At 47.7% G+C, this 14015-nt stretch overlaps 1 protein-coding gene across 1 annotated transcript; it reads left to right on the top strand.

Moving 5' to 3' along the window:
• The first annotated feature begins 361 nt into the window (after positions 1 to 361).
• On the top strand, positions 362 to 13685 carry RNF135 (ring finger protein 135). The gene is made up of 5 exons (XM_047756553.1): positions 362 to 781; positions 5005 to 5148; positions 8592 to 8754; positions 11809 to 11898; positions 13134 to 13685. Exons 1-5 carry the CDS (start codon positions 437 to 439, stop codon positions 13661 to 13663), a joined length of 1272 nt encoding a protein of 423 aa, XP_047612509.1. The 5' UTR covers positions 362 to 436; the 3' UTR covers positions 13664 to 13685.
• Positions 13686 to 14015: the final 330 nt, after the last annotated feature.

Here is a 14015-nt window from a genome sequence, read left to right as displayed (position 1 = left end):
AGCTCTGGGCATCTCGTAGTCTCTAATCCTATTTGTTAGAGTGGCTGGATGACACCTAGTGGGCGAATTATCAGAAAAGCGTCTTGAAGCGAATCCTCTCCTTTTTCTTCTCCCAAGAGTTGTCGGGGTTGCATTTCATTGGGGGGGGGGGGCGGGGCTCTAGCAAAGGCAATCTTTAGGACCTTAGCGCGTTTCTAGCGGCTTGGAGAGAGCGGGTTTCCTAAAGCCAGAGGTTGCTCTGAGGGCTGCGCGTTGGAAGCTCTAGACTTGCAACAGGACCAGAGAAAGAAAGCAAGAGAGGATCCCAGCTGCTGCAAAGGAGGAGGGGAGAGGGGGAGCGAGGGAGGAGCCGGAGGAGACGCAGCCAAAGGCTGGCGGTCCCCTACGTGGCCCGGACTTCCGCGCGCCGGCGCGGGGGACAAGGGGCCTGGGGACCATGGCGGGCCCGGACGCCGGCCCGGCCATACCCGTGTGGCTGGCCGAGGACGACCTGGGCTGCATCATCTGTCACGAGCTGCTGGCCTGGCCGACCACGCTGCCCTGCGGCCACAGCTTCTGCCGTGACTGTCTGGTGGGCCTGTGGGAGGCGGGGCGCCGCCGGTCCTGCCCTACCTGCCGCGAGGGCGGCGCGCAGCCGCTGCAGCTGCGGAAGAACACGATGTTGCAGGACTTGGCGGACAAGTACAGCCGGGCGGCGCACGAGCTGAAGGACAGGGCTCCAGTGCCCGACCCGGCCCCGCGCCCCGCGCCCGGGCCCCGGTGCCACACCGCGCAGCTGCGGGTAGGGAGGGGGACCCGCTGCTGCCCTCTGCCTTCTGACCGCCCGCGCCGCCTGCTTCCTGGTTCTCCCTGCGCACTTCCTCTCTTCCTGGTCCTTTCTGCTCTCACATTGCTTTTCTCAGTCTAAACGTAGAAATCGTTCTTTGGAAAGCTCAGAAAAATATGAAGGAGAAAAAAAATTCAGCATCTGAGATCCTATCAACTACGTGCTATACACCCTGGCGTATTTCCACTTATTTCCTCTTTCTGCAGCCTATCCCTCTCTCTGATAATTTTTTATTGTGGTAAAATATGTTTATGTCACATAGCATAAAATTTGCCGTTTAGCCATTTTAAAATGTGCAATTCAGTGGCAGTATATTTACAATACTCTGCAACTACCACCACTTTCTAGTTCCAAAACTTACATCACCACAAACAGAAACTCTGCCCCCATAAAGCAATAACTTCTCACTCTCTTTCCCTTCAGGCCCTGGTAACCTCTAATCTACAATCTGTGTCTATGAATTTGCCTACTCTAGGTATTTGGTACAAGTGGAATCGTGCAGTATTTGTCCCTTTGTTTCTGGCTTTGGCTTCTTTCACGTGCGGTTATGTTTTCAAGATTCATTTACGTCGTAGCATAGATCTGAACTTCGTTCCTTTTTGTGGCTGAAGAATAATTCCCTTGTATAATTATACCACATTTTAAAAAATCCACTCTGCATCAGTGGACATTTGGATTGTTTTTACCTTCAGGTTATTGTTGGTAATGTGGCAGTGAACATTGGTGCACAAGTATCCCAGTTCCTATTTTCAGTTCTTTTGGGTAGGAATGGAATTGCTAGGTCGTATGGTAATTCTATGTTTAACTTATTGGCGAACAGCCAAACTGCATCCCAGGCAACAACAACATTTGGCATTCCCATTATCAAAGTGGGAGGATTCCAATTTTCCCTAACTTTTGCTCCTGGGACTAAGGTCTGCTTGCTGCTGGCCTGTTTGCTTCTAGGGCTTAGGTCTGTTGTCTGTTTCAATCAAGTCTTTTGTCCCAGACACCTCCAAGTTTAGCTCTGCTTGCAGCACTTGAGGAACGCCCGCCCCCTTTCTGTCCCAGCTCCAAGTTAAGTAAAACAAAGGTGAGCACCCTGTGTCCTTGCTTCAGGAAGTCCCCAGCCAGGTTAGGACAAACCTACACAATGATGTGTGAATAAGATCTACTCTGTCACTCTGAGAACCAGGACTGGGATTTCACTGAGAACTTTCATTGAACTAGGGACAGAGCAAGGCAAAGGCATGTCAAAACACTGCAAAGCATTCCTCCTACCAGCTTGCTCTTTGTTAGTTAAGTGTTTTCCAGAGTTCCAACAGAGTTGGTACTGACAGTTTCTGCTTGTTTTGCAGTGTGTGTGTGTGTGTGTGTGTGTGTGTCTAGGGGGGTGGAGGAGTGGGGATTAGTGGGGAGTCAGGGTAAAAGAGCTTAGAGCTGCCCACTCCTCTTTTTCAAAAATTAATAGATGTTATTTTATTTATTTATTTATTTGTCTTTTTTTTTTTTTTTGTGCTATCTCTTGGGCCGCTCCCGCGGCATATGGAGGTTCCCAGACTAGGGGTTGAATCGGAGCTGTAGCCACCAGCCTACGCCAGAGCCACAGCAATGCCAGATCTGAGCCGAGTCTTTGACCTACACCACAGCTCATGGCAACGCCAGATCCTTAACCCACTGAGCAAGGCCAGGGATCGAACCCACAACCTCGTGGTTCCTAGTCGGATTCGTTTCTGCTGTGCCGTGACGGGAACACCTAGACTTTATTTTTTAAAGCAGTTCTAGGGATTTCCTGTTGTGTCGCAGTGGGAACGAATCTGACTAGTATCCAAGAAGATGCATGTTCAATCCCTGGTCTTGCTCAGTGGGTGAAGGATCCAGCATTGGCATGAGCTGTAGTGTTGGTTGTAGATGTGGTTCAGATCCCTGAAAGCTGCTGTGGCTGTGGAGCAGGCTGGCAGCTGTAGCTCCCGTTTGACTCCTAGCCTGGGAACTTCCATATGCCATGGCCTTAAAAAGCAAAAAAAAAAAAAAAAAAAAAAAAGAGGCAGTTCTAGATTTTCAGAAAATTGAGCAGAAAGTCCCCTCATACTCCTGACATTTTCCCTTATTATTAATATTTTGCATTAGTTTGGTACATTCATTGAACAGGCCTATGGGGTTTGACTCAGTGCATGGAGTCATATATCTGCAATTATAGTATCACACAGTTGTACTGCCTTGAAAATCCCCTATGCTCTTTGTATCCTCCACCCCAACCCCTGGCGTTCACTGATTTTTTATGATATCTCTTTAGTTTTGCCTTTTCCAGACTGTCATCATTGGAATCATAAAGGATCTAGTTTTTGCAGGTTGGCTTCTTTCACTAATCACAATTAAGGTTTGGGGCTTGATCGCTCATTTCTTTTTATTGCTGTAAAATATTCCATTGCATAGATTTACCATAGCTTATTCATTCACCTTTTGATAGACACGTTGGTTGCTTCTGTTTTATTTATTTTTTTAATTATGAATAAAACTGTTCTTTTCTTTTTGATTATAAATATAGTATTGTCCCTCAGGTCCTTAAAATTCTTACTAATGTAGTTTATAATGATTGAATATACTTTCAATTGGCTTTTAAGTTAAAATGATTGTCTATGGATGGTAGGACATTGGATGATTTAAAACATTTCTTCTGAAGTTCCCATTGTGGCACAGCAGAAATGAATCCAACTGGGAGCCATGAGATTGTGGGTTCAATCCCTGGCCTTGCTCAGTGGGTTAAGGATCTGGCATTGCCGTGAGCTGTGGTGTAGGTCGAAGATGCAGCTCGGATCCTGCGTTGCTGTGGCTGTGGGGTAGGCTGGCAGCTGTAGCTCTGATTGGACACCTAGCCTGGGAACCTCCATATGCCACAGGTGCGGCCCTACAAAGCAAAACAAACAAACAAAATTTATTCTTTCACATTCTCTGCATTTTCTAAATTCACCACAATGAGTGTGCATTTTCTTTTACGGATAGAGAAAGCAACATGCTTTTTTTTTTTTTTTTTTAATTTTAATTTGCTCGTGTACCTAGATAAGGGCTCCACTCCCGAGTTCCAGCTGCCTGAATATTTAGGAGACGTGGACATTTAACAGCAAACCTCATTACTGGTAGTTAGCCACCTCCCTCTATAAAATAGTGTGCATGTGGCTTCCAAAACACATGCCATTTGGAGGGACATTGGTGCTTCTTAGGGATGAAAAAGGTTCTGGTTCCAGTTTTCCAGGTTCCAGCATAATTTAAAAAATGTCCTCCCAAAGTTATCAAAACTCTGGTTTATTTAGAGTTGGGTGAAGAACAGCCGGTATATCTGTGGCTCTACATCGGACCCCCTTTGGAGGTAATACAAATTCTTGGGCCCTGCCTGCCTCTGATGACTGTCACCAGGTCCTGAGCTTGTTGCCAGACTATGTTGGCCACGAAACGTCCTCCCACTCCCCGCCAGGCAGCTGAGCAGATTAAGCTCTTGAAGCGGTGTCGCTGAGCGTTCCCATCTGAACGTCTCTTTAAATGTGAAGGATGGCAATAAACAAACATGAAGAGCTTGCAGCTGTACTTCACTTTAAAGGCTCCAAGATCCTTCCCCATAGATCCTTCTCACTGTTGAAGAGAAGGAGGGATGGTGGCTTTCAGTTTCGAAAGGCACGATGAAGACACGGGATGAGTCAGAGGTGAGGGCGGAGCTTAAACTTTAACCAGATCCTGAAACCCACTCACCTGATGACCTGCCACACGCGCTGCCGAGTCGCCGGGCTCTCGCAGTGGTTCCTCTCTGTCTCCTCCTGTTCAAAAGGACCCCTAGGCCTCCCCTCATGCCTCACTCCCACCCCACTCCCCATTTTTGTTACTTCTTTGTCTGCTTCCTTTATCCAGTGTTGCAGCTCCCTCCATCTAGAGCTGGTTCCTGAGTCCAGCTTTGTGTTCTGCTTTGCTCTATGTTTAAGGATTTTTATTTTTTCCATTAGAGTTGGTTTACAGTGTTCTGTCAATTTCTCCTGTACTGCAAAGTGACCCAGTCACACATATGTATACATTCTTTTTTCTCACATCATCTTCCATCATGCTCCATCATAAGGGACGAGATATAGTTCCCTGGGCTATACAGCAGGATCTCATTGCTTATCCACGCCAAAGGCAATAGTTTGCATCTATTCTGCTTTGCTCTTTTAAAGGTGGCGGCGCAGAAGAGCATCACAGAAGTCGGCCGGGAGCTGGCAGAGCTGGTGGACCAGCTTGTTGATACTGTCAGGAGCCTTCAGAGCCAGAGCTGCCTCCCAGAATCCGAACCAGACAAGGACCTGAGGACCCTGGCTTCGGTAGGCTCATCTGGGAGAAGAAAGGATGGCCCAGGGGGTGGGGCCAGGGACAGCCCCCTGGCATGGCTAGGGAGCAACAGAAATGTTTGCAGGTGAAGGATGCAGTGAGCCTCCAATGTTTGCCATGCTCTTCATGGGAACGTGGATGGTTGGGGATGTGGAATGCTTGAGGAGAGCTAGGGGAATGCCAGGAGGGCCAAGTCCCATCCTTATCTTGCCACCTTAACCAGCTCTAAGGTCTCCAGTGACCTCCATGCAAATCCCCCGGACATTCCAGCTCTTATCCTCATTGGCCTTTCAATAGACTGCGACATAGTCCACCACAGCTGCTTTCTTTAAAAAAATTTTTGCTTATGTTTTTGCGTAATTGTAAAAGGTTATACTCCATCTATAGTTATTACAAAATACTGGCTATACTCCTCATGTTGTACAAGGATGGGGAACAGCCTATCTCACTCTCGGTGGCTTGTACCTCCCACTCCCCTCTCCCCACTGGTAACCACTAGTTTGTTCTCTATATCTGTGAGCCTGCTTCTTTTCGCAACTCCATTCTTTTCTTTATCCCCACAATTTTTTTTTTTTTTTTTAGGGCCACACTCGCGGCAGATGGAAGTTTCCAGGCTAGGGGTCAAATTGGAGCTGCAGCTGCTGGCCTGCGTCACAGCCACGGCAATGCCAGATCCACGTCTGCAACCTACACCACGGCTCATGGCCACGCCAGACCCTTAACCCACTGATCGAGGCCAGGGATTAGACCTGCAACCTCCTGGTTCCTAGTCAGATCGTTTCCACTGCGCCACAACGGGCACTCTGGGAATGCTTTTCTTTTACGCTCTTACGTAGGTAATGCCTGCTCCATATTTGGACCTCAGCTAAATTATCAATTCTTAGGAGATGCCTTCACTGATTCTTTGAACAAGTCAAATCCCCCATTAGAGGCTCTTATGTATGTGATTCAATGGACCTTTCATCTGTCACAGTGTGACTTGGTAATGAATGATTGGTGTCATAATTTATTTTATTTTTATTTTTATTTTTTGGTCTTTTTGTCTTTTAGGGCCGCACTGGTGGCATACGGAGGTTCCCAGGCTAGGGGCTGAATTGGAGCTGTAGCCGCCAGCCTACACCACAGCCACAGCAACGCCAGATCTGAGCTGCATCTTGGACCTACGCCACAGCTCATGGGCAACACCAGATCCTCAACCCACTGTGCGAGGCCAGTGTTCAAACCCGTGTCCTCCTGGATGCTAGTCGGGTTCGTTAACCACTGAGCCATGATGGGAACTCTGGTGTCATAATTTATTAGTGTCTTTCATCCCTCTCCCCTTGCATGGGACTTTAAGCTTTATGAGGGTAGAGACCTTGATGGCACTTATTTTTTCGTTCGCCCTTGTTTTCCCAAGCCCAGCACAGTGCTTGGCACATAGTAAGTGCTCAGCAAATACCCACGATATTTGAATGAGTGAATAAACGGGTCCTTAGGGATACAAGGTGCTGGGGTAGAAGTCTGAGAGTCTGACTGTCAGTTGTGACTTTGCAGCTCACTCGTGGTATGACCTTGGGCAAGTCATTTCATCTTTTTGAGTCTCAGGTTTCTTTCTTCCTCCTCCCCTCCCCTCCTTCCTCCCTTCCCTCCTCCCTTCCTTTCTTTCTTTCCTTCCTTCCTTCTTTCTTACAGCATGCACAAGTCCCCAGGCCAGGGACTGAACCTGTGTCACAGCAGCAACCCAAACCACAGCAGTGGCAATACTGGATCCTTAGCCTGCTGAGCCACCAGGGAACTCCCAAGTCTCAGGTTTCTACCTATAAAACAAAAATAATGATCCATGGCCAGCACCTCATTAGTTTGATGCAGAGATTTTTAAAATGAGGGATGATCAAACTCACTTTGGCAATTTAGTTAACTTCCATGAACTTCTTTTGTAAAATGGAGACAGGGAACCTATCTTGGAAGGCTGTTAGGCAAATTAGAGGGGAGCAGCGGAAAATACTCAAGAGACGATGCCTATGCTTGTTATGATTGGTCAAAAGAATGGGAAATGGGGAGTTCCTGTCATGGCCCAGTAGAAACGAATCTGACTAGGAACCAAGAGGTGGCAGGTTCAATCCTTGGCCTTGCTCAGTGGGTTGGGGATCTGGTGTTGCTATGAGCTGTGATGTAGGTCGCAGACGCGGCTCGGATCTGGTATTACTGTAGCTGTGGTGTAGGCCAGCGGCTACAGCTCTGATTCGACCCCTAGCCTGGGAATCTCCTTATGCCTCAGGGAAATGGATTTTGCAAAGTTGAGAAAGAAAGTCTCATGCGCAAGGCGGGAAGGTGGTGAGCAGGTGAGGGGCTGTGCTGGGGAATCATAGAACCTGAAGTTAAAGAAAAAGCAAGGAGGAGTTCCCATTGGGGCTCAGCCGGTTAAGAACCCAACATGATGTTGGTGAGGATGTGGGTTCGATCTCCAGCTTCACTCAGTGGATTAAGTACCCAGTGTTGCTGCAAGCTGTGGTGTAAGTCACAGGCGTGGCTCAGATCCAGTGCAGCTGCGGCTGTGGCCTGGGAACTTCCTTCCATAAGCTACAGGTGTGGCCAAAAAAAAAAAAAGAAAGAAAAGAAAGAAGGAAAGAAAGAAAGAAACTCAGGGAGTGCATCGTGTTGGAGGCCCCAGAGATCGGGGCCTGGTTGCAGGCAACATGTTTGTGTTGGCCCTTGGGAGGAGTTATCATATAATGACAGCAGCAGTCCAGGGAAGATTATTTTGGCCTCTGAGGCTTATCTTAGTGGCCATCTGTATTACTTATTTTGTAAAGCCCCTGTAAGACAGGTCCAGGACTTCCTTTGTGGCTCAGTAGGTTGAAGATCTGGTATTGTCACTGCGGCTTGGGTCGCTGCTATGGCATGGGTTTGATTCCAGGCCATGGGTGCTACCAAACAAACAAACAAACAAAAGGATGAAAAAGTCGCACCCAAAAATTTAAACTTTTTTGGGATATGAATGGAGAAATTCATATCTGTTGTAGAAGATACTAGAAAATACATAGCAGTTTAAGAAAACAAATAAAAATTGTCTATAGCCCACCACCCAGAAATAGCCATTCTTTAATATCTTGGCTCTAGTATGTATTTTTCCAGGTTGTTTTTCAAGGCACGTATTTTGAGAACCTAATTAGATTTGGAAAAACCCGTTAGGAAGTAAGTAGAAACTTAGAGATAGATGGCAGAACTGGAATATGTTTGAAGCATTCCTTGGGAGGTTGTTTTCCACAGCCACAGCAACACGGAATCCGAGCCGTGTCTGTGACCTACACCACACTCACGGCAACACCGGATTCTTAACCCACTGAGCGAGGCCAGGGATCGAACCTGCGTCCTCATGGATGCTAGTCGGGATCACTAACCTCTGAGCCATGATGGAAACTCCAGTTTTGTCTTGTTTTTCATGACTCATCAATAGGCCTTGTCGGATGGCGTAGACCTTTCCTTGGCGTCTCCAAAACTGGTGACTTCCAACACACCTGAGGCAAAAATGAGAGACATTCTCCATGACCTTAAAAAGATCCAGGGAAAGTTACAAGAAAATTTCACCTGGAAAGGGGCCCTCGAAGAACAAAAGCAGGGTGAGTTGCTTTTATTTTGTGGAGAAGGCTTAACTGTGGAAGCTGAGCAAGTGTTCCAGGGCTTTATTATTTGGGGACAGGAACCCAGAGGCCGGCTGCGTCGTCCCTGTGGTGTGAGTGAGGATGGAGTGGCTGAGGTGTTTTTGTGGCCAGATGTGTTTTTGGACCTGACTGGACATGTGATGTAACACAGGCCCTTCGTAGATAGAACCTGGTTTTCTAAGACCTAAAATCCAGAACTTGGACCTGATTTTGCAGCTCACTGTACATCTGTGTTAACTCCTGGAGGAGTTTCAGAAATAGACAGTTTTGGAAGTTCCCGTCGTGGCTCAGCGGTTTAGGAATCTGACTAGCACCCATGAGGGTACAGGTTCCATCCCTGGCCTTGCTCAGTGGGTTAAGGATCTGGCGTTGCCGTGAGCTGTGGTGTAGGATGTGGCATTTCTGTGGCTGTGACTCAGGCCATCAGCTGCAGCTCCGATTGGACCCCTAGCCTGGGAACCTCCATGTGCCATGGGTGCGGCCCTAAAAAGCAAAAACAAAGCAAAAAAAAAAAAAAAGAAAAGAAAAGAAAGAGGGAAAGAAAGAAAGAAATAGATGGCTTTTAATTTTTCACTAGTAAATGTCCTTATTAACAAAGCATGAAACTTTGTAAACAGTTTTATTTATTTGGTTTTTTGTCTTTTTAGGGCTGCATCTGCAGCATACAGAGGTTCCCAGGCTAGGGGCTGAATTACGGCTGTGGCTGCTGGCCTACACCACGGCCACAGCAACATGGGATCCCAGCCGAGTCTGCTGCATACACCACAGCCCATGGTAACCCTGGATCCTAAACCCCCTAAGCGAGGCCAGGGATGGAACCAGCTTCCTCACGGATATCAGTCAGGTTCGTCACTGCTGAGCCACAGTGGGAACTCCTAAGTAGGCCTTTTTTAATTTTAATTTTTAACGGTAAAATATGTATAACAAATTCACCATCCTAACCATTTTTAAGTGTGCAGTTCTGCAGTGTCAAGTACACTTGTACTGATGTGCAACCAAGTTCCAGAACTTTTTCATCTTGCAGAACGGAAACTCCAAACCCGTGAAATAGTTACTCCCCATTCCCTCCCCCAGCCCCTAGCAACCACCATTCCACTTTCTGTTTCTGTGAGTCTGAGTATTCCAAATAGCTTATATAAGTGGAGTCTGCAGTATTTATCTTTTTGTGACTGGCTTATTTCATTTAGCACAATGTCCTCAAAGTTCATCCATATTGTCACATGTGTCAGAATTCCCATCCTTTTAAAGCTGAGTAATATTCCACTGTCCACATATATATATATCGCATTTTGTTGATCTGGCCATCAGTGGACATTTAGGGTGCTTCTTCCCCTTGGCTATTGTCAACAGTCCTGCCCTGAACGTGTGGGTAATAAGTACCCCTTTGAGACTCTGCTTTCAGTTCTTTTGTATATATGTCCTGAATTGAAATTCCTAGATCAAATCATAATGCTACTTTTAATTTTTTGAGGAATTAAGTATACATATTAAGTATTTTTAAAATTTAACTTAGGAAACTCAAGTTTGCCTTTTTTCTTTTTTTTTTTTTAAGAGCCACACCCATGGCATATGGAGGTGCCCAGGCTAGGGGTTGAATCGGAGCTGTAGCTGCCGGCCTGCACCACAGTCACAGCCACAGCCACCCCAGATCTGAGCCAGGTCTATGACCTACACCACAGCTCACGGCAACGCCACATCCTTAACCCACTGAGCAAAGCCAGGGATCAAACCTGCATCCTCATGGATGCCAGTCGGATTCGTTTTTCCTGAGCCACAGCGGGAACTTCAATTATTTTGGTTTTGATCATTTGGGCCAGTCCAGGACATTTTAAAAATATAAGAGCTAAACATATCCCTATGTCCTGAAACATCCGTCTCTGAAGTTCTCACACGTTTGCTTTACTCCCCCACTTTGTAAAGTTTTATTGACGTGTAGAAGATTTACAAGGCTGTGATCATTTCTGCTGTATCACAGAGGGATTCAGTTCCACGTGTGCACACAGCCATTCTTTTTCAGATTCTTTTCCCATGTAGATTATCACAGAATATTAGGTCGAGTTCTCTGTGCTGCTGCACAGCAGGCCCCCGTTGCATAGACAGTAGATTAGTTGTTCTTCAAGTCAGCACTTTAACAGCTGCCGAGCAGTTTGACTGCCTCATCACAGTGATTTCCTTTGACCTGTGTAAATACAGCATGAGCGGTCATGGAAATCATGCAGCCTAAATGGCATAGTGTTTCTCCGAGTGGCCCGCAGTGGCCCAGGACTAACGCTAATAAGAATGCAGAATCCAGGGCCCTTTGCCAGACTCTTGAGTTACCATCCCCGGGAATAAGTCCCAAGCATTGGCAATTTGCAGGGGGTTTCAATGCGCAGCAAAGTTTTGATAAGCATTTTGGTGCAGTGTCCCCAGCAGAGGTGATTATTTATAATACGAATGTAAGTATTGGGGAGTACAGTTGATCCTTGAATAATGTGGAGGTAGGGGCACCAACTCCTGCACTGTGCAGCCAAAAATCCGAGTATAATTTTTTTTTTTTTTTTTTGCCTTTTAGGGTCACACCATGGCATATGGAAGTTCCCAGGCTACGGCTCGAATTAGAGCTGCAGCTGCTGGCCTACACCACAGCCACAGCAACGCCAGATCTGAGCCGCATCTGCCTTCTATGCTGCAGCTTTTGGCCACACCTGATCCTTAACCCACTGAGTGAGGCCAGGGATAGAACCTGCCTTCTCATGGATTCTAGTCATGTTCTTAACCCACAACGGGAACTCTAACTGATCATAATCTTTGATTATCTCCTATTGCCCCCCTTTTTTTTCTTTTGGCGGTGCCCATGGCATGCAGAAGTTCCTGGGCCAGGTATCGAACCCATGCCACACCAGTGACCCAACCTGCTGCCGTGACAATACCAGATCCTTAACCTGCTGAGCCACCAGGGAACTCCTATTTGCCTTTTTTTTTTTTTTTTGATGGGACTTTCCCTGTCTCTCAATTTTTTTGATTCCTTAGTTGACATCGCAGAAGCTCTGTCTTCCTCCTCAAGCCTACTCCCTGACCAGAGCCACCTTGTACCCAAGAGGGCCTCCTCGTTTGCTCAATGTAAGTGTGTGGTCTGCTTACAACTTGGGCTTGACCTGCTGCAGCAGGGAGCTGCAAGAGCGTCGCTGTGTCCATCTCTCTGCTGCTAGGCTTGCTCCTTGGCTGGTACCCCCAGACCTGGTCCCTCCCCATGGGGAGTGGATTACAAAGATAAAAGGGGGTTAAAGATGGCTGAATTCAGAGTTCCCATCTTGGCACAGCAGAAATGAGTCCGACTACAAACTATCAGGTTGTGGGTTCGATCCCTGGCCTCTCTCAGTGCGTCAAGGATCTGGCGTTGCCGTGAGCTGTGGTGTAGGTCACAGACACGGCTCGGATCCCGCGTTGCTGTGGCTCTGGCGTAGGCCGGCGGCTACAGCTCTGATTAGACCCTTAGCCTGGGAACCTCCATATGCCGCAGGTGCAGCCCTAAAAAAAGGCCAAAAAAAAAGATGCCCGTATTCTAGGCTAATCCAGACCCATGTGCACTCAGAACCCAGGCAACCTTTGGGCATCTGTGCCAGGGCCACTGCTTACAGCCAACTGCCAATTCCCTAACCTAACTACCATAATTGTCCCAGTCTGGAGTAATCCTTGAGAGTTGGGATCCTGAAGCCAGACTGCTTGGGTTTGACTTCCAGCTCCTCACTAGCTCTGTGATCCTGGACAAGTATGTAAGCTCTCTGAGCCTTGGTCCCCTCATCTGTACGATGCAGATAATGATAGTACTTACTTCCCCCGTAGGATGGTCGTAAGCAAAAGTGTGTAAGGGGGAGCCTAGAGAAGGAATGCTATGTGTTAGCGATTATTCACTCCCTCAATAGGAGACAGTATGAAACAGACAAGATGAGTAAGGCATGGTCCTTCATTAGGAGGCGTATGTGTAACTGGAGAGATACACACAGCCATGGTCTTCGACCACTGTATTACAGGTAGAGGATGCTAAGAATCCCTAGAGAACAGGTAAAGCACTAGGGATGTTCAGAGAAGCAAGAGGTGACTTTTGCTGGGTGGCCTTCCCTGAGGGCTTCCTGAAAGAGGGCTAATGGGTAAGTAGAAATGAAGGTGGGAAAAGGGGGTATGGTTGCTAGATTAACATCTGTACAGAAAACTGCACGTTGATATACCAGGGTTTATGTTAGTGTGAGGAAAACTTTATCACACTCAAAGATACAAAGCTGCTTTTTGCCGTTTGAGGATCTCTTCGCGTGAACCATCAGAACTGGCTGGTCACGTTCTTGTTTCTTTTCCCTCAGGGGCCATCAGTCCAACCTTTGACCTAGGGAGCCTCTCCTGTAGCCTGGAGGTGTCCGAGGATCACCGGACGGTGACCGTATCTCACTACCCACAGTCCTATCCCTGGAGTCCCCAGAGGTTTGCCTCCTGCCAGGTTTTGGGTTCCCAGGGCTTCTCTTCTGGGCAGCGGTACTGGGAAGTGGACACCCAGCGTTGTAGCCACTGGGCAGTTGGGGTGGCTTCCCGGGGGATGAGGCGTGACCAGATCCTGGGAAGGACCAGCGACTCCTGGTGCGTGGAGTGGAACGGGGCTAGCCAGCTCTCCGCGTGGCACGTGGTCAAGCAAACTGTCCTTGGCTCAGACAGACCTAGTGTGGTGGGCATCTGGCTGGACTTCGAGAAGGGAAAGCTCGCCTTCTATTCCGTGGCTGATCAAGAGAAGCTTCTGTACGAGTATCCAGTCTCTGCCTCCTTTGCTCTGTACCCTGCCTTCTGGCTGTATGGCTTATATCCTGGCAACTCTCTGACTGTAAGGCAGGTAAACCTATAAACGTTCCTTGGGTGTGAAAACATGTTGGTTTCCCAGTCTCTCTGGCTTCAAGCAGGCCGGCAACTTGGCTTAAGAATCCCACTTCAGGGAATTCCTGTTGTGGCTTAGCAGTTTAAGAACCCAATTAGTATCCATGAGGATGCAGGTTCGATCTCTGGTGTCGCTCAGTGGGTTAGGGATCCGGTGTTGCTGCAAGTGGCGGCATCGGTCACAGATGCAGCTTGGATCTGGTGTTGCTGTGGCTGTGGTGTAGGCCTGCAGTTGCACCTCCAGCTCAACCCCCTAGCCTGGGAACTTCCATATGCCGCAGGAGTGGCCCTGAAAAAAAAAAAAAAAAAAGATTCCCATTTCA

Source organism: Phacochoerus africanus, chromosome 14 (genome assembly GCF_016906955.1).
Source record: "Phacochoerus africanus isolate WHEZ1 chromosome 14, ROS_Pafr_v1, whole genome shotgun sequence".
Lineage (NCBI taxonomy): Eukaryota > Metazoa > Chordata > Mammalia > Artiodactyla > Suidae > Phacochoerus > Phacochoerus africanus.
The sequence above is the reverse complement of the archived record's forward strand: the minus strand, read 5'-3'. Positions and strand labels throughout refer to the sequence as shown.

What these genes read in the sequence shown, in the direction of transcription:
- RNF135 (XM_047756553.1), top strand. Translation starts at nt 437, where the DNA reads ATGGCGGGCCCGGACGCCGGCCCGGCCATACCCGTGTGGCTGGCCGAG. An exon ending in GCCACACCGCGCAGCTGCGG is followed by an intron (nt 782 to 5,004) that starts GTAGGGAGGGGG and finishes GCTCTTTTAAAG; the next exon opens with GTGGCGGCGCAGAAGAGCAT. An exon ending in ACCTGAGGACCCTGGCTTCG is followed by an intron (nt 5,149 to 8,591) that starts GTAGGCTCATCT and finishes ACTCATCAATAG; the next exon opens with GCCTTGTCGGATGGCGTAGA.